Source organism: Vanellus vanellus (assembly GCF_965231255.1).
Source record: "Vanellus vanellus genome assembly, chromosome: 14".
Classification (NCBI taxonomy): Eukaryota; Metazoa; Chordata; class Aves; order Charadriiformes; family Charadriidae; genus Vanellus; species Vanellus vanellus.
Window position 1 is genome coordinate 3604305 of NC_138919.1, and position 23082 is coordinate 3627386.

Consider the following 23082-nt stretch of genomic DNA (forward strand, 5'->3'; position numbering starts at 1 on the left):
AATTGTGTTCCCCTAATGCGCAGCACTGCGTCTGTGCACACAGGACCATGGTGCATGTATGAAGGGCATGTCTGTACAGGCTAGATCGTGAATTCCCAGACTTTTGAGGGCCTGTAGTATTTGCTGAAACCCAACCTCCATCCACCTACAGCTGAGTCCTCCCTTTCTGTCGTTCCGGCTCAGCTGAGCGTGGCGCTCCTGGCAGCCAGCCCAGCTTATGCGACTGAGCCAGCAGCTGGTCTTCAGCTCCTTTTAGATGAGATTCTCTTCTCCTAACCCGATCCGGATCATCCCCCACTCCCTTTTGTTGACCTATTTCCCCCCTCCTGCCCTGTATCTTTTGCAATGGTAAGCTTCACTGTTTGTGCAACTCCCTTCCCAGAGCAGCTGCAGTGAGCTGTGGGAATATGGTGGAAATGCCATGAAAGGCAGCACATGTTTCGGAGAACCAGTGCCTAATTTAGGTTGGGAGGGACCTTTGCAGGTTGTCTGGCTCAGCTGCTGTGCAAGGCGGGGATAATTCAGGCTGCTCTGGGCTTTCTTTAGTTGAGTGCCAAATGTCCCCAATGATGGAGGTCCCTCTTACTCTGGTCCTGTCCTAAGGCTTGGCCACTCAAGGGAGAATCCTTGAATATTAAACTCATTGTGCATTTAAAAGAAATTGACTGTGGTAACATTGTACGAGCACTGAGTTTTAATCCAAACAGAAGGCTTTTCTCCAACTCCCTTTCAAATCGTATGCCTGCTAAGTTAACTGGATGCTTATTCCATCTGTCCACTATAGTGGGGGAAGAGGCTGGGAGTCTTGATTTTATTTTTTCTTTTTGTCCCCTATGGGATCTGTGGCCTGGAACAATGCAAGGAGGGAGCTGGGAGGGAATTGGATCTGTTGTGCTATTCAGCATGTATGCTTCCCACCGCTAGCTTGCGGTTGCACGTGTGCTAGGTGAGGAAGAAACATGGGCTTGTAGGATAACTTTGGTTGGAAGGTACCTGTGGAGCTTTCTGAGCTGATCTCCCTCCAATGAAATCTATTTTCTTAGTTGTTTCTCTGAGTGTGCACAGTAAGGTAGGTGCTCTGCCAGCCTGAGACAGTCGCACGGTCCCTGTCCCACTGTGTGCAAACTAAACGGGAGAAAGTTGCAGTACAGTAGAGTGGGCAAGATGACAGTGAGTGACTCTGGTTACTTTGGTGTTTTGTTAACACAGAAGTTTTTATTTAAATACCATATCATTATTATTTATGTATGAAAACCACTCTTAGTTCAGGATTAATGCCAGTTCTCTAATGTTCATGCTATACTTGTATCACTCTGTGCACTATGTCATGTTTCTAGAAAATGACTACATTTAAAGGAGATTAGAACCAGCAATGAGAAATGGCCGCTTGCTAATTGTGAAGTAGTAGTTAGGTAGGAAAGTGTGGTGCTTGGCTCTGGGTGGGCAAGGGTGCCTGTGTGAGTCAGAAACTGTTTTTAGAGGGAGGTCAGTGGCTTTTGGTACTGCAGTTCCTTAGCTGGTTGGACTGGATCCAGATCTCATTAAGATTTAATTCACAACTGGCTCTTAAGGAATCTGGATCTCTCAGTAGTCTCAGCAAATTGTAGTGGGAGGTGACTCTCAAACTTGTGACTGCGGTCTCTGGCACCAGGCTCGAGGTCCTGCAGGCCTTAGAAACATGCCGTGTCCTCTGAGTGTCTGGTCCTGGCTGACCAGTGCGGACACAAGCTGTGATGCCTGAACCCTCACAAGGAGCTTGGGAAGTCATCCAATGTAGGGCTTGGGTCCCGTCAATCACAACTTGGAGGAGGGCACTCTGACGTGCACTGTGTCATGGATGAGCCTGGCCCTCTCCTGACTGTAATTTCTCCCCTCTCCTAGGCCTGAGGTCAAACGTGGGACGATGTCGGAGGTGCGACACGACAGCACGAGCAGTTTACAGCGGAAGAAGCCACCATGGTTAAAACTGGACATCCCGGTGCCGGTGCCTGTGTCGGTGCCAGAAGAGCCCCAGCCTGTGCAGGTACAGAGGCTGGGGGCAGTGGGGAGGGTCTGCGGAGCCGTGGATGGGGACTGCTGAGCCCCACTGCACTGAGAGCATGCCTGTGCCCATGGTCTCTGGCAGTCCTGGCTGAGAGAAAGGCAGTGTGTAATGCCAGGTCCCGAGGCCACATGAGAAGGGGCAGAGCCATTGGGTAAACATATGATCAGTAATTAACTCCCCCTTGAAGGGGATGTGGGAGGGATGGGGGCGGATTGCTGATGTGCTCAGATCAGTGGACATGACTGTTTGGATGTGAGGACTGTGAAAAGTGTCCTGGCTGGGGGATATGGGAGTGAGGTATATATATTCAAACAAGCATTTCTTAAGGGGACTGGAGGAGCGAAGGACTCCTAGACAAACATGAGGTCCTGGAAGTGCTGGAGCTCGTGCTGAAATGAGCAGGGGATGAATCTGACTTATGAATAGCCAAGATAATGACAGGCTTTCATCAGTAACAGCAGAGAAAGAACAGTTACTGGCAGCACAAAGCTGTTTCCAGCACGAGGAACAGAAGAAAATCATGTGTGATGAGAAATAAATATAAGAAATAACATTGAGGAGTGGTGAATTAGAGATGGGGTGATAGGTTAATAGGAACTCTGCAAAGTATGAGAGTAAAACATCTGTATTTGTGCTGGGAATAGGAAAGGTAACAGGAATTTCTGCTACAAGTTGGCAGAAACTCTATGTACAGGTGAGATCTGGGTAGGATGATTGCTGGCTGCTTGTGAGACCTTACTGCAGGACCAGAGACTACCTGCACCAAAGGCAGAGCCAAAGGGTTCTTACTGCCCAGCCCCATGGGTGGGATGCAGTGCCTGGATTCCGTTGCTTTTACGAAAGAACAGTTTAGCCATCAAAGCAATGGAGGGTTATGCAGCTTCCCATGGAGGGGAGTTGAGGATAAGCTTGTCTTAAAAGGGAACTTATGTTGTGCTTGGAATAGCAACGACTGGCCTCTTTGCCTTTCCTTGATCCAGGGACTAAAATGCACTTCAGTTATGTGACAGCTTCTGGCAGATAAATCTTGGTCCTGGCCTTCCCGTGGAAGGAAAGTGAGCAGGATTCAGTGTGCAGGGATTAGAAGTGGAATGCAGGTTTTTAATGGTGCAGGTTGAAACCTTCTGAATCACTTATTTAAGGCTTTGATGGCTCTTTTACCTGAAATCTTTAAATCCAGCTGGGCACTTTCTGAAGAGACACTCTGTACTCATGATGGAAGTTGGTGGAGGTGATGTTCTCTGTAGGTTTGGTCTGCACAGGCTGTCAGGATAAGAGTGCATAAAGGGCTCCTTTGGCTTATAACCTGGGTATCTGTGCATTGTTTTCACATAAAACATAACAAAAATGTTAAGATTAGTGGAAGTTATTAGCTTTCTGGGCTAAAGGGGCTGGAGTAGCAAGTAGCCTTGAGGCAGAGACAGTGTCTGACCAGGGAAACCGTTGATCAGAGCTTCACTTGCCAGAGGGACAGCCTGCTCAGCCTGCATTTTACAAATGGGGGGTAGTGTCTTTGCCAAGCTGATGAAAAATTAATCCAGAGCAGCCCTGCGGAGGCAGCTGTATGAGCTGAGAACAGTCAGAACAGCTGAGACCTACCACAACATGTGGATGCTGCATCCTTAATGCTGACTGTTTTGTTCTGCAGAGCCATTGTTCGCCTGATTTTTCTGCCCAACTGCATGCACCCAGCTTGTGGTTGGGGTGTTGGGCGGCTGACTTGAATTGCTGACTAAATGTTTCACAACTTGACTACCTGACTGGCCTTGTAGAGCATCAGTCTGAGAACACTGACTCCCCTCCTGCTTTTCTTTGCAGCCAATGAGACGTCAGACCTTTCTGCGAAGCGTGAGCATGCCTGCTGACAACACCCGTGTGCCCTCCCTGCCTAATGAAGTGAGGAGACCGGTGCTACAACGACAGACCTCAATTACCCAAACTATCAAGAGGTGAGACACTGAGTTCATGGAGCCTGCTTTAGTGGATTCTGCTGTCCATTGCCATCCTTTATTTGTGGAGTTTTGGTCCTCTGCTTGTCCCATTGCCTGGCAAACAAGTGGCATGCTGTCACAGCAGGGTTAGGTTGTCTCCCTTATCTATCATGAGGTTGTAGAAGAGGGTGGGTGCAGATAAGTCAGCAATATATAAGCCCACTGGTGCTATATACCTTGTCTTTAGTAAGTGAGAAGACAAGTCCTGGGAGGAAGATTGTGATCATCAGGACAATGAATGGTTCTTGCCACTTAGAGACAAATTTTGACTGCCCCTGTGCCCCAGGGAGCTGGCTGTTTCTGAGTAACAGAATGCCTCATGCCCTGATGTTTAGCTGAGACTGTATGATGTGATGTGCTGGGCTTGCTTTGGTGTGGTATCAGAGAGCATATGATTGTGGGGGGAGGCAGAAGCCCATCCTGAGCAGTCCAGGGCTCTCAGGAGCTTGGCTCATAGCACTAGCTCATTGACAGGTCCTTGAGATGGCTGCTGGGGCTGATGGAGAGTAGGAAGAGGCTGCTCCAGTCCTGTCCCCCATGCCTGCACAGAGGGTTATTTGTCCCCATGACCCAGGGGTCTCTCGGACACGGCCACACAGCTGGATGCTCCTTCCCTCCCCATGGCAAAGGCTTATCCCAGTTTGTCCAAAGGGAGTGGTTCTCCCAGCTGCTCTCCTGAGATGCCTGGCTTGTATCCCTGGCAGTATGTCAGACCTGCCTGGATCCCAGGAGCATCCTTGGAGCTCCACAGGTCAGGGGCACTTTCAGCCAGCCAGGCTTCGCCCACTCACAAAGGAGCAACTTTCCAGCTATGGGAAAGACTGACCTCCTACGCACTGTTTCCCTTTGCCTCAGACGTTCCCCAGCTGCCTTGGTGGTGAAGCTCTCCCACAGCAGCTCTCTGTAATCCTGCTTCTTGCAAGGTTGGGAGAGCTAAGCCATGAAGCAGAGTCTGCTCTTTTCAGGGCTGTAGACAGTTTCTGGGCCTACCTGAGGCTGTCCTTACACACCTAGACTGCCTCTTCCCTCACCTTCCTACCCTTGTCCCAGTCCTTGCCAGGACCATTAAAGCAAGAGCATGTCAAGGATGAGGGGATATACTGGGAGGGCGCTGCAGAGGCCCTGACAAGAAGCAGTGTGCGTGAGGGCCAGGTTAACCTTCTTCCCCAGAGGCCCTCACAACATGCAGCTTGCATGGAGAGGCTGAGGAACTGTGAACCCCTTTGATGCCAGGGAAATAAATTTGCCCCCGGTGCTACTACGCTATAAGACAGACAAGGCATATGGAGCTACAGTGTGCAAGGAAGGAGTGCTGGACAGTGGTGGTGAAGCTCCTGCACACTGAGGAAGATGCTAATGTCCTGCCTAGCGTTGGGGTGGTGGGCAGGCGTATGTGGCTGTTGCACCAACAGACCCTATGACATGTCTTTCTCTTGCCTGCCCAGGCTATAATGGAAGTGCTGGAGTTCAGGTTGGTGGCTGCATCTCTGCCTATGCTTAATGGTCTGTGTAGCCATTTTGTACCTTGGGAGTACATGCAGTCCCACAGGGAGTGGCCCAGAGGTGCACAAATGGTTTTGGAAGTCCTGGGAGTCTCCTGCTCAGAGTATGTATGAGGGCTTCAGTGCTATTTTGCAGTGCTGAATTGTCTCATGCAGGCTGTTGTGCAGCTGGGGGGTGGTGTGGCGAAGTCTTTTCCTGCTGGAGGACTCGCAGCTTGTGGGTGACTTCTACAGAGCACTGTGGGGTGTGGGCAGGTGTGGCAGTGGGAAGGACTTTCCAAGGGGCAAAAATGCAGGAGATGCACAGATGACATAGCACTCGCAATAAAAGCATAGAATAAGTGGATCAGAAAGAAGGACGGGGAACTGAAAAGTATGAATGAAATGCCTAAAAACCTGTGTTCTGTTTGGCAGCGCTAGGGATGCAATGGAAAATTGCAGACCATGCATCCATAAAGGTGTTTTGGGGATTTGTTTTGTGAGTACAGGGAGGCTGATTGCTAGGTTCTCTGCTTGACACAGCCCCCAGGATGCACATAATGTGAAACTGTTTCGGCAGCAGGACCCCACACCATCCTGTTCCCTGGGGCTTGGAGGATACAGATAAAGTGTGAGCCTAAGGTCAAGCCTGCATGGTCCAGAACATGGGAATGATTCATGTGCCTGAGAATAGGCATCTAACACCGCTTGCAGTCTCCCAGGGTGTCCAAGATGTCCATGCAAGGCAGCAGATGTGGCACAGATAGACCTGTGCACCAGGCAAGATCCTGCTAGTGTCAACCAGAATGGGCCCAGGGCACTGACAGTGGTGTCAGACACTTGTATCTAAGCAGATCATATCTTGGCCTGCTGCCACCTCCATGGTTTCACACTTTGGTGTCTAAAGCCAGCCAGTAGGATCTGTAGCTGGGTGTCTGGGCACAAGGTGGCAGATTGCAGAAGTCTGGGGGTTGAGGGGGATTGCAGTATCCCCGGTATCTTCAAGAGCAATGGGAGACCTATGTCAGAGGTGCAGATGCACCAAAAGGATTCAGCAGCCTCCTGGGTTCAAAGATGGTGTTGCGTGCCTTGAGTTTGGTTCTTTCTCTTAGGTCGTGCCCTCAGCTGGAGGCCGCTGTCATGTGCAGTGCGGCACAACTGCTGCCAATTGGGCTATGGAAGGAGACAGGGAGTTGTTGGATGCAGGTTGCTGCTCCCCTCCACAGCCCTGCAGGCTCTTTCCCTTCAGCTCTCTTTTCTTTGCAGCAGACAGGTACGGTTTCAAAGGAGTCAGACCCTGCCCGTTCACGGGCACCGGGTGGGCAGGAGTTCCTTGAGAAAGCGGCAGTCCCTGCCCCGATCGTTTTTCAGGTACTGGTAGCACTGAGTGTGAAACTCACCCCTGCATGTGTGTGCAAGGGCTGTTGCGAACTGCACAGATTTTGGCTGTTGCTGGGACCACGTTGCCTTCCCAGGGCTGGCCAGGAGGCCTACAAACATGTGGGAGTGAGAAAGTTCATGTGTGCTTCTAACAAAACCCAATTGTCACTCCTACTAAATATGTAGGCAGCTGTCAATAAGTAGCATGGACTAACAAGCTGTCCACCTGCCAGCCTCACTCCCTCCTGCCTTTCCTAACAAGCTGTCAACCTCCTGGTGTTCACCGTAGCTGGAATATCTCCCCAGGGCAGCCATAGTGCAGCCTGCCTTTGCTAGCATCTGCAACATCTGACGTATGCATATGTTGGCCCCAAACCATCCTTGGGCAGAAAAAGAAGGAGAGGAAGCAGCACCGAACAGATGCTAGTCGTGTTCGTCCAAACGGGGCTCAGAAGCTGGTGAATGGAATAGAGCATCCACTCTTTTCCTGTTCACATAATGGCTTTTTCTAATCCAAATGTGACTGTCTTCTTTTTGAGGTGGAGGTCTTCGTTTGCTTAGCACCAAGGAGGTGAGCTACTCCGGGAGTCCAGGGCACAATGGCCCATCGACCACCACTCTGAAACTGGAGCTCAGTAAACTTTTAAATCAGGCAGACAATGTGTCTTTCTGCATGGCAGGGACTGGACTTAAGGCCCAGGAGTCCATTCCTGCCCTACCTTCCTCACTGCTATGTTTGGCCAGATGCTGTTCTGGCAGTGTGTCCACCTTTGGCGACTACTTGCATTTGGTCTTGGGCTTTCAGGGTTGGTTAGCTCAACATGATAGAAGAGGAAGAGCTGACCTCTGATGTTGGTTCATTGCAGGGAGTCTGTAGGATGTGATAGGGCTCCCCAGCTGGAGAGGGGCATTCAGCATCTTCCCAGGGTGCTCCAGATACCCTAAACTCTGTAGTCAGCTCTCCTGGACTATCTTGGCTATGATCAGAGAGTGGGATCTGCCCAGCAGTGGTCTCGGGCAGTTCAGGAGTGGTCCTCACAGTGCAAAACAGCTGTGGTGGTGCTTGTCCTTCCAGGCTAGCAGGAGCACAGTTTCAGAGGGGCTCTGAGGCACTGCTGTTGGCACAATGGACTGTTCATCAGCAGGCTCATATGGGCACAAACAACCCTCAGTCCTCTCCCTTTGAGGAGTGGCTCTATGTACAGGCTTGTCACCCAAGGTCACCTTGGTGTGGAAATATTGGTTACAGCAGTCTGTGAAAAGCTCTCTGAGTTGTAAGACTGTTTTGTGGCATGCGTTGTGCCTGTGCATCTGCACAACCAGAGCATTACCTCTATGCTTAGGCTTGGTTTGTGTCTGTCAGGCCAGGTGCTGACCCTAAGCCTGTCTGCTCTGAATGGAGACAAAGATTGCTCTGACAAGATGTTGGTCTGTGGGAGCAGAGCAGTGCTCCGAGACATGCAGGTAGCTCTGTCTCTGAGGTCTGGCCCCTGTTGACTTGCTGGAGTCATTTGGAGGCATTTGAGTCAGTGAGGTCAGGTGAGATCTAGCAATGGCCCATGTGACCTCACATCTGCTGAAGGGTCTGTTCTGGGTCATTGGGAGAACGGGGAAGGCTGAGGGCAGTTCATGGTGGTTTGCATCTGGAGGTTTTAGCTGGAAAGGCTGTGGGTTTCAAATTCACAATTTTTTACATGGTGGCAGGGCACTTTCACCTGTTGGTCGATGGTATTTTTGCTTGGTAGGGTGCAAAACACAGGACTACTTTCCTGACTCCAATGTGATTACTCGGTTCCCCTGTGTGACCTAATTTGAGATTTAACCCAGCCTTTACTCCAGTGTATGTTTAAATACTCCCTTTGTGATCTGTGAGGTCTTGCTTCTCAGCAGCTGGAAATCCTGCCCCTGAGCAGGGGCTCTGAGGTTTTGGGTTTGGCTTGAAAGGACTTTCAGATTTTGACACCTGGGCCAGACAACTGTAGGCTGACACAGCTTGTCATCTTCTGAAGAAGGATTAAGCACAGTGGGAAAGGCTTGGCAGGGCTGTGATGGTTTTTGTAGGTTTAGGGTACCAGCTGTCCTGCAGTATTTGAAGTAGGTTGTTAGTCTGACTTACCCTGATCCCTTTCTGCCTTCCTTGGGATTTTGCTCCTGATTCACTGCTCTTCCATGACAGCAGCCACTTGGCAGCAAACCTGCCTTGTGGTTGCAACCTTGTGCTCCTATTTCTGCAACCAGCAGCTTAGGACTGTTTGTGTCTGCCTTAGCAGAGAGAGGACCACAGCAAACTTTTGCCATTAATGTTACCTTTGAGGAGGATAGAAATCTGCAGCACGAGATGGAGAATTTAGGGATGTCTTGGGAGTGTCAGGGGAGGCTGGGAGAGAACAGTGAATTCTGGTGGCCCTTGGGAGAAGCTACAGAGCCACGAAACAATACAGTCCCACAATGGGGACCTAGAGCTGGCCTGAAGATGGTAAGTGTTTTCAAGAGATGTTTTTTAAAGGAAAAAAACCAACCACCTTTCACCAAGTTCTTTTCTGAATTTCTGTTCCATCTCTTTAGAAAAACCCAGAACAAACTGTCCTTTACACATAGTGAATCTCTCCCGTCATTTTTATTCTGTCTTAAGAGACAGAATGCTGTTGATAATTGAAATTTCTGGCTAGCATCTGCCAGGTTGCTAAAACCAGCTGAGGACAGGCAGCAAGATGCTCATGGGGAAGAGTTCTGCCTGTCTCTGAATTGGGGTGGGCTGGACGTGATGACCAGGGATTTTGCCTTTTCACGTGCATAGTCCAAGCAAACATAATGCTTCTTTGCTGGCATCTTTCAGAGGCACAGCGGACTGGTTTGGGGTGAGCAAAGACAGCGACGCTACTCAGAAATGGCAGAGAAAGAGCCTCCGCCACTGCAGCCTGCGGTATGGCAAGCTGAAACCTCAGGTCATCCGGGAAATGGACTTGCCCAGTCAGGACAATATTTCTCTAACAAGCACAGAGACTCCTCCTCCACTCTATGTTGGACCCTGCCAGCTGGGCATGCAGAAGGTGAGTAACCTGGGACAGAGTCAAGGCCAGTGTGAGTTTCCTGCACAGGGTCTTTACCACTTTGGCAGCTGTGACCTATCTGTGGGCTTAGTTCTGCCTGAACATGTCTGGGCTCCATGCTCAGACACTTCTCAAGTCTCAGATGTAGTTTGGCAGACTCCCTCCTTCGGCAGCCTCTCTTCAGTCTCGTTGGCTGAGATCCCTCAGCTGTTTCAGTGATAGGCTTAGAGCTGTGTTTGTCATGTTGTGACTGTGGTGGTGATTAGATGTGTGCAGCAAGTCCAAGAGCTCTCAGTTTGGGCTTTTTTTCCTGCCATTTTGCAAGGGCAAAATTCTGTTGTACACAGGGTGGCCAGTATCCTGGACCCAAATATAGAGTAACAGGCCTGGTACCACTCAGGACAGTTGCCTAGTGGATCCTTGTCCCAAGCAGAATGCAGGCAGTAGCACAGCTACTGTCCTCATAGAAACCTGATTATGTTTTAGGACTTTGAAAAGTGTCTCTTGCATCAGCAGTACTACAGCTCTGCTCAGAGGTCCTCAGAAATGGTTTTGAGTGCCTGCAAAGGGCATTTGGTAGCTCCCTACTTGCTACCTTCAAGTGTGCCCCCAGGGGACAAGACCCAGTCAAGCACATCCAGTTACCAGCACTTCAGAACTAACCCACAATATCCCAGCTCTTCCCTTTGCTCCATTCAGCGACATTAACCAATGTGGTTGATTCCTGTGCATTAGTGAGCACGACTGCAATCTGGGCAAGTGGGGAAAGAAATTCCTTCCAAAGCAGGTTAGTCTGTGGCCTGAAGCCTGGCTGCATCACTCAAGCAGAGGAGAATATTGTGCATCTTTCAATCAGGTTTCACCTTGTTGTGCTCTTGCCTGTTTTCTTACTAGCTATAGTGTCTTGCAGTTAGTCTTTGGTCATGGAAGGCTCAGAAATATTGTTGGGCTCTGTGCGGGCTACATTAAATCAGAACATGGTATCAGTAGGTGTAAGCCCGTAAAGCTTCCTGTTGAGTGTGCAACTGTGGAGTAAAAAAAGCTTGTAAAACATTAGGATAAAGCATAGAAGTCTTATGGAAATCACAGCTGTGATGATGTAAGGACAGAGGCAAGGTTTGTAGCTGAAGGCAATATTTTCATTAGGTTGATTCGTGTGTTTGGAAGAAGTGAGAGCTTTGGTCTGGAGAGTCCCAAAGAAGGGCTTGCAGCTCCTGGAAGCTTGCCTGCTTTTTCCAGCTGTTATAACTTAATTAATGGAAGCAGATGTAAATATACAGTTAAGCTTCAACAGGATACTGTTTAAGTCATAGACTGTCCAGCGTCAGAAAGGAAACTAGCTGGAGAAAGAGCGTGGCTGTTTTCAGGGATTTCACAAACTCCTGTTCTGACAGCACATTGTCTGAATGTAGAGCTCACTGGCACATGAGATGAATGAAACCAAGAGCTTAGGAGGGGCTGAAGGAGGTTTGGAGTCTCCTGTGAACATCAGGAACATTCTGGGTGAAAATAGTTAATCCCAACAAAAGAAAAAGGAAAAAAAACACAGGGAAAAGAAAAAGAGGCAAGGGGAGAGGTTCAAGGACTTAGGTTTGAGGCTTACAACTAGGGCTTAGCTTGCAACATGTTATTCCATATCTTCCTATTGTGGAATTGTTTGTTGGTCTGTCCAGCCTGGTTCTTGGTCAGTCCCAGGAGCGAGGCCACTGTCATGGTCTCAAGATGTTTGCCTGGAGGGAGGAGAACTTGGTAAAGAAGAGTTCAGGGGTAAATGGACTGATGGTCTGCTTCTCTCCATAGATCATAGACCCCCTGGCCCGTGGCCGAGCTTTCCGGATGGCTGACGACAACGATGGCTGCAGCATCCCACACACACCGATCACGCCAGGCGCCACATCGCTCTGCTCCTTCACCAGCTCGCGCTCAGGGTTCAATCGCCTCCCACGACGGCGGAAACGGGAGTCTGTTGCAAAAATGAGTTTCCGAGCAGCTGCAGCTTTGGTGAAGGTACTGTCTGTGGGAGGGCAGGGACCTGTCTGGCAGCAGGATGGGGCTCTGCCCTGCGAGAAGGGTGAGAGGGAAGGAGCTGCTGAGCAGAGAAGCTGGGGAGGGCAGTGGTGGAGGGGAAGAAGCCAAGCCATCTCCTGTTCTATTTCAGCCATGTGTCTAGGAGGCAGGATTTGCAAGAAGCAGGGATGATGGCTAGGTTTTGGTACAGGTCTTGCTTTCCCTTTGTTGGCCTGAGGGCTTTGATGCCAGCAGCCTCGGAGAAGTCCAACAGGTCCTGGACCTCTGGGTGGCCTCTCTGCACCTGGTCAACAGTCATGGAAGAGCAGAAGTACCTGAGGCTCTTACTATGCAAGTCTCTTCATCCTGCCATGTATCTGCTTTCCTGGGCCCAGTGACCTTTTTGCTGTGTCCAGTACCACCCATCACTGCGGTTTGGTCAGAGACACTGTACAATACATGGCAGAGGAGCATGTTGCAAGCCTCACCTGCATGGGAGATGGGCACTGTGGATTAAGAAGTGGGGTAACATTTGTGGGTCTCACCAGGAAGGTGTCACACATCATCAGGCCTGCTGTGCTCCACACGCAAGTGTGAACCAGCTCAGCACTTGGGCTGCCTGTGCGCTGACTGGGGCAGCCCTGCCTGTGCCTGGGGTTCAGGTTTCTGTCGGTGACTTGATGCCACTTTCTCCGGTTACAGGGACGCTCTGTGAAGGACAGCACCCTGAGGAGAGCTCAGCGGCGCAGCTTCACCCCAGCAAGTTTTCTGGAGGAGGACACAGTGGATTTTCCAGATGAGCTTGACACTTCTTTCTTTGCTCGGGTGAGGGGCAGGGCTCTGGCGTGGTACTGGCCCCAGAGGCAGTGCAAGACTCTAGGTCAGGCAGGACTGTGTGTTGCAGAGGGCAGCACTGCTTTCTGCCATGGCTGGTGTCTCAAATGTGGTGATGGCTTCTTCTAATGGAACTTCTGTTTCTCTGCCCAGGAAGGAGTCCTTCATGAGGAGCTCTCTACTTATCCAGATGAAGTGTTCGAGTCACCATCAGAAGCTGCAATCAAAGAAGCTGAGGTGAAACCTCTGGATCAGACAGATCTCACAGGAGGTGCCTTGGACAAAAATGAGCTTGAAAGAAGCCACTTGCTACTGTGAGTATCTTCCTGGAAGCTGCCAAAGCCTAACGTAGAGCGGTCAACCCATTCAGAGCAGGACCTCCCACATGGAGGAAGCCAGGATCGGGGTGCTTGGTGCAGAGCTCAAAGAGCAGCACAGTGATGGGTTTTTCTTTAAACGTAGCTTAAGACCTCCTGTACCAGCTACCCATGTATGTGAAGGGTGACTCTGAGGCCACCTCTGCAGTCTCTCCAGAAACATCCAGCCTCATGTGATGTGTTTTGGAGACTGTGCCTTGAGGAAACAAAATCAGCTGTGAGGATGCTGGGGGCCCAGCCTTCAGCTATGGAGAATGAATGTAGCAAAGACAAGAAGCCTGTTGCCATTGCCCCAGTCACCAGGAACTGTTGTCCCGCTCCAAGGAGCGGTGTGAAGCATTGCTGAGTGTCAAGCTGGGCTACATTCCTCACTTGAAACGAGAGAAAGGTGTGGCACTGATGCTGAGAGCCCTACAAATATGTGGGTGGTACAGTACTGTATGCCTAGATTTTTTCCACCTGAGTAACTGGTACTGCGTAATTGCTCTGTGTCGTTTCCGAGTCAGTTCTAGATTAGCTGGCAGCTCACCCCACCAGAGAGCTCTGCTGGGTGTGAACATGGAGCAGACAGGGAGGTCCTTGTTGTGGTTCTGCTGCTCACGGCCCATCTTGCTGTGTCGGCGCTTTCCCTTCAAGTGTTTCCAAGAACTTGACTCGCTCTTAACATAAGTGAAAACAGCAAATGGTGGGAGTTTGTCACTCCTCTGAGATGGTCTCAGTCTTCTTGGCTCCATTTGGATCTCCTTAAATAGTTTTCTTTATTGAGGAAAATACATTTCTTGCACGCTTCAGAGAACTGTTATCAGAATCATAGTCGGATGTCCTTTTAGGTGGCCAGGTGTTTATTTTGGCATAGGCTGAGAGCTCAGCACTGGAAGTATTGGCAAACTGCATGTCCATAACACAGAAACCACTTGAACTCTTGGGGCAAGAGCAGGCTGCAGTGAAATCTGCACTTTCTGTTGGAGAAGGACTTCCCAAGGGGAAGTTGGGACTTTCAGCTTTATAAAAATGCATCTTCTGCAAGGTGCAATATTGAAAATAGCTGAAGCTTCACAGCAATGTATTTGGCTAAAGAGGTTTAGATTCTCTCTCATCCTGTTGCTTGTCTGTACTTCAGAGCTGTCATGATCTCTCCAAGATGCTCTGATGATCTTTCAGAAGAAAGTTTGTCAGCTGTTTTTTCTGCCCCGCTTCTGACACTGTTGTCTTTGTGTGGAGGGGTCATTTAGGAAGCCAGGGGAGGTAAACTAGCCTAGAGCGCACGCCGGGGACGTGCCTACTACACTGCTAGGCAGTGAGCAAGGCTGAAACAGTAGGTAGGTTTTGTTTGGTCAGGGTCTGAATGCTGCAGACCTGACCTCCAGACTGCTGTGTAGGAGCAAAGAAATAAAAAAACCATCTGAATATGATGGAGACTTACAAAGCAGGTGCTGTTCACCAGTAGCTTGTGCAATGTCATTGCATTCCCTATTTTGGTAAAAAAGCCCTCCTTTAGACAGCGATGCTTGGGATTTTTATTGTGTTGGCGAAGCCTGGTTTTGTCTTCCTCCTGAAATATGCATGCATCAGTGCAAATAAAGGGAGCAACGGCAGACAGATCGTGAGAGGTAACTGGCACAGCATGTGACAGTGTCACTTGCTTGGTCTGGGAAGCTGCTTGGATTCCTGCTGTCCTCCTCTGTCTGATTTGGTGGGCATGGGGGTTTGACTTGGCAGTCTAACCACAGTAAAGTGCTTTAAGGGTGGGGATTTCCACTCCTGGGCTAAACTACACTTCCATTTCATAGCAGAGAGCAGAGTAAGAGGAGTGAAGTAGAGGAGGAAATGAGGCTGCAGATGTGCCTGGCTGCAGCCTCCCCATTTTAGCCTGTTGCTGAAACACTTCTTTAAAGCCTTGAGAGCTCCTCATCAGTGGGGCTTAGTTTGGCATAGATGCCTTGTGCTGCCTTCTGCATGTAGTCGTGCGCTTTCATCAACTGGCTCTGTGTAACACTTTGAAATACAGCTTCCAGTTCAGGGCACCATGTCTTCCATCAGCTGCTGCTCAGCCCAGCTGTGGTGTGACAGATAGAAGGTCTGCTGCCACCAAAGACCAGGGAAGGGCTGGTCCCCATTGTTGTGCCACTTTTTATTTCAGCCCACTGGAGCGAGGCTGGAGGAAGCAAAAGGATGGGGCCCTGGCACAGCCCAAGGTCCGCTTACGGCAGGAGGTGGTGAGTGTCAGCCCACAGAAGCGTGGCCAGCGCATCGCTGTCCCTGTGAGGAAGCTCTTTGCCAAGGAGAAAAGGCCGTATGGCCTGGGAATGGTGGGGAAGCTGACAAACCGTACATACCGCAAGCGCATCGACAGCTATGTCAAGCGGCAGATTGAGGACATGGATGATCACAGGTGAGAGCTGCAGTCATAGAAGGGGTCCCAACAAAACTAGCAAGGGAGTGATTGCTGTTGCGCCTTGGTGACTCAGGTCACTGCCTTGGGGTAGTTGGGTGAAACCTGCTGCTAAGACCCCCTAATCTGTATCCCTGAAGTACAGTGCAAGCTGCAACAGACAGCAGCATGTTAGCATCACTGTGCACTGGGAGCTCACCCTGCTTGTCACATTGCTTTGGGTGTCTGTATCTCTGCTACCTGGAGGGACTGCAGATCTCTGCCCCACCACCACTGTCCTGTGATGAACAGGAAGGCTGAGGTATCCCTGCCTCTGATCGTTCCCCTCAAGTCATTATTTCAGACACACAGCACACTTTGACATCAGGCTTATGTGTTCTCATGGATGTTTTCTTGGGAAAGGGTGGCTTCCCCAGTGTAATGGGGGGGTCAGAGAAAACGGGGTCTGTCTGCCAGCAAGACCTCAGGTCATTGCCCATTGCATCCCCAGGTGGTCCTGGCCCTGTACCCCAGATTCTGCTGAGGTCTCTGGGGAAAACAGCAGCTTTTCACCTGTGTTCTATGAATAGATGTAATATGCCTGGGTTTCGGCCTCTGATGTTTTCCCTTTCCCTCCATCCAGACCTTTCTTCACTTACTGGGTCACTTTTGTGCATTCGCTCATCACCATCCTTGCTGTGTGCATCTATGGCATTGCCCCTGTGGGGTTCTCACAACATGAAACTGTTGATTCAGTAAGTAAATCCCCCTGACTTGTCTGGAGTGTGATTGTGTCTCAGCCTTCAGCTGGTGGCTCTTGTGTTGTAGTCTTCAGCATATTGGCTACTTGCCTGTGGGCTTTGATGGCTGGCCACTGGGTGTCCAGCACTGGGGGGCTGCCTGCAGCATCTCCATGAGCCCCTGCGCTCCCTGCTCTCCCTCCTGCAGCCACATTGCTCTTGACATCAAATTATATCTGGGACAAAGCACACTGGGGTCTTTGCAGGCTCTAGTGTCTATGCTGGGAGCCCTTTCAAACAACTTGTTCCCCTCCTGGTGGAGACCAGAAGGATGTTCATGGCAGGGAAATATTTCAAACCTGAGTTAAGTTTTTACAACAGCTGCAAGATTTTCCTTCTGCCAGGACTAAAACTGACCTGTCTGACTTTGAGACCTGATCTTAAAAGCTGTTTGTAGCCTTCCCACGTGTTGTTAAGAGGTCTCTGGGGTGCATAAGTATACAGCCATATCCTTGCTCCATGCAGGGGATGCCCTGTGGAGCTTCTCATCTACATGTCTGACAGCTTTCAGAGCACTGTCACCAGCACCTGAGCCTATGCTGCCAGTAGGTGCTGCTTATGCTTCTGAGCTATGTGAAGCTTTTTGCAGTCTCTCCAGACAGTCCCAGGTCTCCAGGCCCTGGAATTTCTTGAAAGTTGAGGTAGCTAGAGATAGACATTTAAAATGAAATCTTAAGATGCAGGTGCCCGTGCCTTGATGGGGTTTTACCTGTGAACCTGCAAAAGACCAGTTTGAGAGAACTGTGTGCCCAGTCATTGACTGGGGGGATTTATGTTCATCGTGGGTGCTGTTTCTGCCAGCCTCTGCTGCTTTCCCTGCTCACCCTGTGGGCAGGCGCTCATGAGGCTCTTGCTTTCTCTCCTTGCAGGTCTTGCGAAACAGAGGGGTTTATGAAAATGTCAAATACGTTCAGCAGGAAAACTTCTGGATTGGCCCCAGCTCAGTGAGTGCCATTGTGGGTGGGATTGTGGGTGGGCTGATGGGAGACTGCGTACTGCAGCTGTGCCACCCCAGGGGCTGGGGCCCTCCGCTGCTTGGAGCTTGGTGCTAGCAGCTGCCATTGGTTGGACTTCCCATGGGGCTCTGCCATCACTGGCAGGGTGCAGTGGTGCTCCTGGCCCCAACCACCCTGCAGAGTGGGCTACCTGGAGGCTGGGATGGGCCTTGGCACTCCTGCTTTGCACCCTGTTCCTACGAAGCCAAGCGTGGGGCTAGAGAAAATGCAGGAGTTGTATGGTGTGTGACAGCTTTCCTGATGTCATTCCCCCTGGGAAAGGCTGTCGTGTCTGAAAGTTTCCCAGCCACAGCGCTGGCCTTCCTGGGGCGATGGGCAAGGAAATTCCTAAACTTTTGTTCTGGGTTTGCCTTCTTGAAAGCAAATATTGAGAGTATGCCTGATGTGCATTGGGCTTCATTGTGCAGGACTTGTCCCTGGTCCCTTGAGTCTTGATAGGGGTATCCCTTGCAGTTCCCCCACCTGCTCTGACCCAGACAATCATCGCCTGCCACTTGGCTGAGCTGAGTGTTTCCATCTCTGCCAGGAGGCCCTGATCCACCTAGGGGCCAAGTTCTCACCGTGCATGAGGCAGGACCAGCAAGTGCACAGCTTCATCAGCGCCAAGCGGGAGAAGGAGAAGCACTCGGCTTGCTGTGTGCGGAATGACAAATCGGGCTGTGTGCAGACCTCGGAGGAGGAGTGCTCAGTGAGTGTGGTGGCTCCTTTTCGTGCTGTCCCTGCAGGCTCAGGGCCACTTCTGTTGATGCTTCTCCCACCCTGGGCTTCATGGTGACACCTCTCCTCTCTCCTGCAGTCCACGCTGGCTGTGTGGGTGAAGTGGCCCCATCACCCCAGCACACCAATGCTGGCAGGAAGCAAGAGGCAGTTTGGGTCTGTCTGCCATCAGGACCCCAGGTAGGTCCTGCCTAGCGCAGCCACCATCCTAGGGGGGACAGGGGTGCTGTGACAGTAGAGTCAGAGAGGCATGGAGTCCCAGGCCAGTTGATTGCTGGATGGGACAGCAGCTGCTCTGGAGAACAAGGGACATGGGGGCAGTGTTGTCCCTACCTGCCCCAACAGCTGTGAGGGAGGCAGAACGTGATCATATTTCTGCTCACCCCTAGTCTCTGTTGTTGTCAGTTGCCCACCTGCACAGTGGCCTGTTGTGAGGTGCGGATGCCTTCCTAATCCCTCTCCCCCTCCTCACCTGCGGCTTTGATCAGCACAGCCTTGGCTGATCTGATGTAACCTCTCGCCAGGGACAGAGGGGAGCTGTGGAACTGCAGCGTGGGGGCAGGGACAGTGTGGTAGCTCCCAGGGGGATCCTGCCTCGTGCTGGGGAAAGTTATTTCTCAGGCTAATCTCTGCTTTCTGTTGCTACAGGGTGTGTGAGCAGCCAGCCTCAATGGAGCCGCATGAGTGGCCAGATGACATCACCAAGTGGCCGGTGAGCATCGCCGGTGGCACAGAGCCCGTATGGGCAGCTGGAATATGGCATTTGCATCCCGCTGTGCAGAGCCACAGCTGTGTTGGTGGAATGGGGGGGGTCTCTGGTGCAGCCTCCTGCTTGTTGTCACAAACAACAGATGAAGGGATCCATGGCTCTGTCTAGCCATGGCTCAAAGCCCTCCAGCAACAAAAGTTCCCCTGTGCTAACTAAAGCCCTGGGTAACAGGGTGATGGAGACTGACTCAGCCTTGGGGCTGTTTTCGTCCTTTGACAGAGAGGAGGTGTTGATCGAGGCTCAGGCAGATCGGGTGTCAGGCACCATCCTGCTGTCAGAGGGAGGCCTTGGGAGGCCGTGTCTGTGGGACTGGCTTCTTCCCAAGGGGCTGTTTTGACTTTACCTGGACAGCAAACAAAGCCATGGCTGTCTTGACTGCAGCCTGTTGTCGTTTTCCAGATCTGCACAAAAAACAGCGCTGGGAATTACACCAACCACCTTCACATGGACTGCGTGATTACAGGCCGGCCCTGCTGCATTGGGACCAAAGGAAGGTAATGAATTTTACCTGTATGGAGAGGGGCTGGGTGTTAGGGTTAGACACTGGAGAGCCTTTTCAGGTTGTAGAGACAGCCATTTGTCCTTGTCCTTCCCACATGCAGCCCAGAGCCCTGCTCGGACGGGGAGTTGGATGGGGAGCCATGACAGGTTTCCCAGATGGAGCAGGACTCTGGGATGAGCAGTAGATAACAGCCAGCCTGAGTCTTTGGTGTGGCAGGGTATCATCTCACTCAACTGGTCCTGCAGTTTGGAGGGACTCAGATCACTAAGCATTAAGTACTTCTGCTCGGGAGTTCTGCACTTTTCCTTGGGAATGGCCAGCTTGGTCCTGACAGGCTACCTTTGCCCCCACCTGGAGTCCCTAAGTTGTCAAGATGTCAGGAAAGGACCTGTTCTGGGTTTGCCAAGGAGGAAGACGCTGATCTTCATGTTGCTCCTCAGCTTGAGGAGTTACCCAGTGCTGGCTTTCCCTGCTGTGGAGAAAAATCAATGCTGCCCCAAGGAGTTTCTCAGTCCCTTAAAGTCACGACCAGGACGTTCTTGGCTTAGCCCCATGCTTTCCATTGTCAGCTACGGAGGCACAAGACTCCCCCAGCACCAGAGACACAGCTTTCCCAAGCTCTGGTGGTTCTTTCTCAGCTATAAATAGCTCAGTTTTAGCACTTGTTTTGGAACCCTTGTATGCAGGGTGTTAAGTCTGTGGAGGTGACTTGGGCTTGCCTGTGGGAGTGAAGCCAGGGGGGTGTATGGAGAGTGGCGCTGGGCTCAAATGGAAGTGCATTAGTGCATCTGTTGCAGAGACGTTGCAGCACATCAGGGGCAGCAGAAGGCATCAGTTCTCATAGGCAGACTTGGAATGAGACAAGGGGGAGTGGGTGATCTGGGAAGGCACGGGATGGTCCATTGTAGCCTTCCACATGCAACTTGTTCCTCGTTTTGATTACTTGTGCCTCCTCCAGGTGTGAAATAACCTCCCGGGAATACTGTGAATTTATGCGGGGCTATTTCCACGAGGAGGCAACACTCTGCTCTCAGGTAAGTGCGGAGTTGGGGGGTTGTATGGCTGCCCTTCTGCCTCCTGTTCTCCTTAGCAGCTTGGCAAGATCTGGGGGTGACAGTGGTGCAGTGTAGATGGGAATCCTGTATCCTGTCCCACCCTGAGCCTGGGGAAAGCTGCTGATATAGACTGTGGTGGCAGAGCTGCATCTGTCCCTCTTTGGAGACCAGTTTAGGACTTGGGCTGGCAGCTGTGAAAGGACCACAATGGAAGCAGCGGGTGAATGCAATCTTCTTGCTCCATTGGTGAGCAAACACGGATGTCTCAGTTGTGTGTGAGCTGGGGTAAAGAATGAGGGCATAAAGCTGCCACAGGGAATGGGTAGGGTCATGTGTAACGGTGTTGGAGACAAGGGCTGGGACTTGATGGAGTGGAGAAGAGGGAGAAGAGCCCCTCTTTCAGAGCTCACTGCAGTCTCTGCCCTGGCCTTGGTAAGGGGCCGTGCTGGCTGGTGCACCTTACAACCCCACTTCTGCCCTAGGTGCACTGCATGGATGATGTCTGTGGACTCCTCCCTTTCCTAAATCCAGAAGTCCCTGACCAGTTCTACCGCCTCTGGCTCTCACTTTTCCTCCATGCTGGGTAAGCATAGGTGTAAAACTTCCACTGTCTGGGCGGGGGAACCCTGAACCCTGGGATTGCTATGAGGCTTGTTGTGGCAGTCCCTTCCCTGGGGGGGACAGGAGTGCTGAGCTGTTGTCCCTGCTGAGGTTTACCGTGCTGCGTTTGCTGGGAGGGATATTAGAGGCATGGGTGAGGCCAGACCAGGAGCTCTCCAGCAACGCTCGGCAAAGAACACAAACACAGGGGTGACTTCAGTGGTTGCTGCTTCAGCTCCTGTACTCTGAACTTGGCAGGATCCTGCACTGTCTGGTTTCAGTCTGTTTCCAAATGACGATCCTGCGGGACCTAGAGAAGCTGGCAGGATGGCATCGCATCTCTATCATCTACCTGCTCAGTGGCATCACTGGGAACCTTGCCAGTGCAATATTTCTTCCCTACAGAGCAGAGGTGGGTCTCCTGCAGATTAGGGTCCTGGTAACTTGTCCTGAACACAAGCCTTCTCTATATGCCTGTGCTGCTCTGGCAGAGGCAGAGACACCAGAGCTGGGCTTGTCCCTGCAGCATGTGCCTTGTGCAGATTTGTAGCTAGAAACTGGCACCGCCCAGCTGAGCAGTAACATCCCCCCAGGGTACCCTGGGCTTTCCAAGTGACTGGCACGGTCTGGCTGCAGTAAGGCGGCTGCCTTGTAATGAATGGGGGGTTTGTTCAACCACAGGATAAGAGAGGCCCCCACCAGCGGGCTGGGAATTGAAAGCTGTAGCTGGTGCCAGAGACCCTTCACATGTGAGGGGCAAAGAGCAGAGCTTGCCTTTCCCTGTTACTGTCCAGAACTGTCCCTGTCCACATATCGCAGCTGGAGAAGTCTGATGTGACTATCCAGCTTCACTTCAGAAGACTATGTAACAGGACCTGGAAGATTATCTTCCTTCGATAAGGAAAAGTGCATGGTGGGTGGGGGGAGCTAGGAGACTGCCTTCAAAGGGCTTCTCCCCTCTGGTGACTTAAACCAGATCTGCCCTCCTTAAATACAAAGTCTGTTCTAGTGATTGCTGGCCTCACACCACCTACCTTGATCTGAAATCAAACCAGGCCCCATTACTCCTTGAACCCCATTATAAGGATGAAGTTGCAGGCTTGTGGCATCTCTTTCACAACAAACACTGAACAAGGAGTTGAATGATAATAACTGTAATGCCTGGAACTGACTGCAGAAGCCAGGCAGATGGGATGTGCCTGATGTTACCTGTGATGCTCTTCTTCTGCAGGTTGGCCCTGCAGGATCCCAGTTTGGGATTCTGGCCTGTCTCTTTGTGGAGCTCTTCCAGAGTTGGCAAATCCTGGCGCGCCCGTGGAGGGCTTTCTTCAAGCTGCTGGCTGTGGTGCTCTTTCTTTTTGCCTTTGGCCTCCTGCCTTGGATCGATAATTTTGCTCACATTTCAGGATTTATCAGTGGTTTCTTCCTCTCCTTTGCCTTCCTGCCCTACATTAGCTTTGGGAAGTTTGATTTATATAGGAAGCGATGCCAAATTATAGTTTTCCAGCTCATCTTCATTGCACTCTTCTCAGGACTTGTGATTCTGTTCTATTTTTACCCCATCAAGTGTGAGTGGTGTGAGTTCCTCACTTGTATACCATTCACAGACAAATTCTGCGAGAAATACGACCTGGATGCACAGCTCCACTGAAAGGCAAAGACTGGCTTCTCGAGCAGGCACTGGAGATGGACGGTCTTTGCGTTTGCTGTGCCAGTTCCATGTGGACAAAAGCCTCTAATCCAATGACACTTCTAACCTTGCCCATGGTTAATTTAAACTGTCTCCTTAGCACTTGGCAGGCATGTTTTGCCTTATCTCAGAAGACTCTGAAAACGGAACATTTGTGCCTTGTTCAATTGTATTGAACCTTTTCTGCTGCCATTATTTTTATTACGCTAGTTTCAATACTACATTTTTAACCAGAGTTGTTTACTACTGCTAAGGTGGTGATTAAATGGTAAGGTAGCGTTTTAGCTACTGTTAATTGTTCTGCATAGTCTGTGGCTATGTTTGTTACTTTATCTTACCTGTGCTGTTTCACAGATCAGTATAATCAACCCTTTTCTAGCACCCAAAACAGTCAGACG

The 23082-nt window shown here is 50.9% G+C and overlaps 1 protein-coding gene across 1 annotated transcript; it reads left to right on the forward strand.

Annotated features, from left to right (window-relative positions):
• The first annotated feature begins 1885 nt into the window (after positions 1-1885).
• RHBDF1 (rhomboid 5 homolog 1) lies at positions 1886-23041 on the forward strand. The gene is made up of 18 exons (XM_082490866.1): positions 1886-2023; positions 3863-3993; positions 6783-6887; positions 9733-9946; positions 11747-11953; positions 12656-12778; positions 12941-13101; positions 15305-15556; positions 16179-16290; positions 17205-17279; positions 17878-18039; positions 18148-18248; positions 18717-18780; positions 19237-19331; positions 20298-20373; positions 20877-20977; positions 21253-21406; positions 22226-23041. Exons 1-18 carry the CDS (start codon positions 1904-1906, stop codon positions 22643-22645), a joined length of 2673 nt encoding a protein of 890 aa, XP_082346992.1. The 5' UTR covers positions 1886-1903; the 3' UTR covers positions 22646-23041.
• Positions 23042-23082: the final 41 nt, after the last annotated feature.

What these genes read in the sequence shown, in the direction of transcription:
- RHBDF1 (XM_082490866.1), top strand. Translation starts at nt 1,904, where the DNA reads ATGTCGGAGGTGCGACACGACAGCACGAGCAGTTTACAGCGGAAGAAG. An exon ending in ACACTTCTTTCTTTGCTCGG is followed by an intron (nt 12,779 to 12,940) that starts GTGAGGGGCAGG and finishes TTCTCTGCCCAG; the next exon opens with GAAGGAGTCCTTCATGAGGA. An exon ending in TGCATTGGGACCAAAGGAAG is followed by an intron (nt 19,332 to 20,297) that starts GTAATGAATTTT and finishes TGCCTCCTCCAG; the next exon opens with GTGTGAAATAACCTCCCGGG.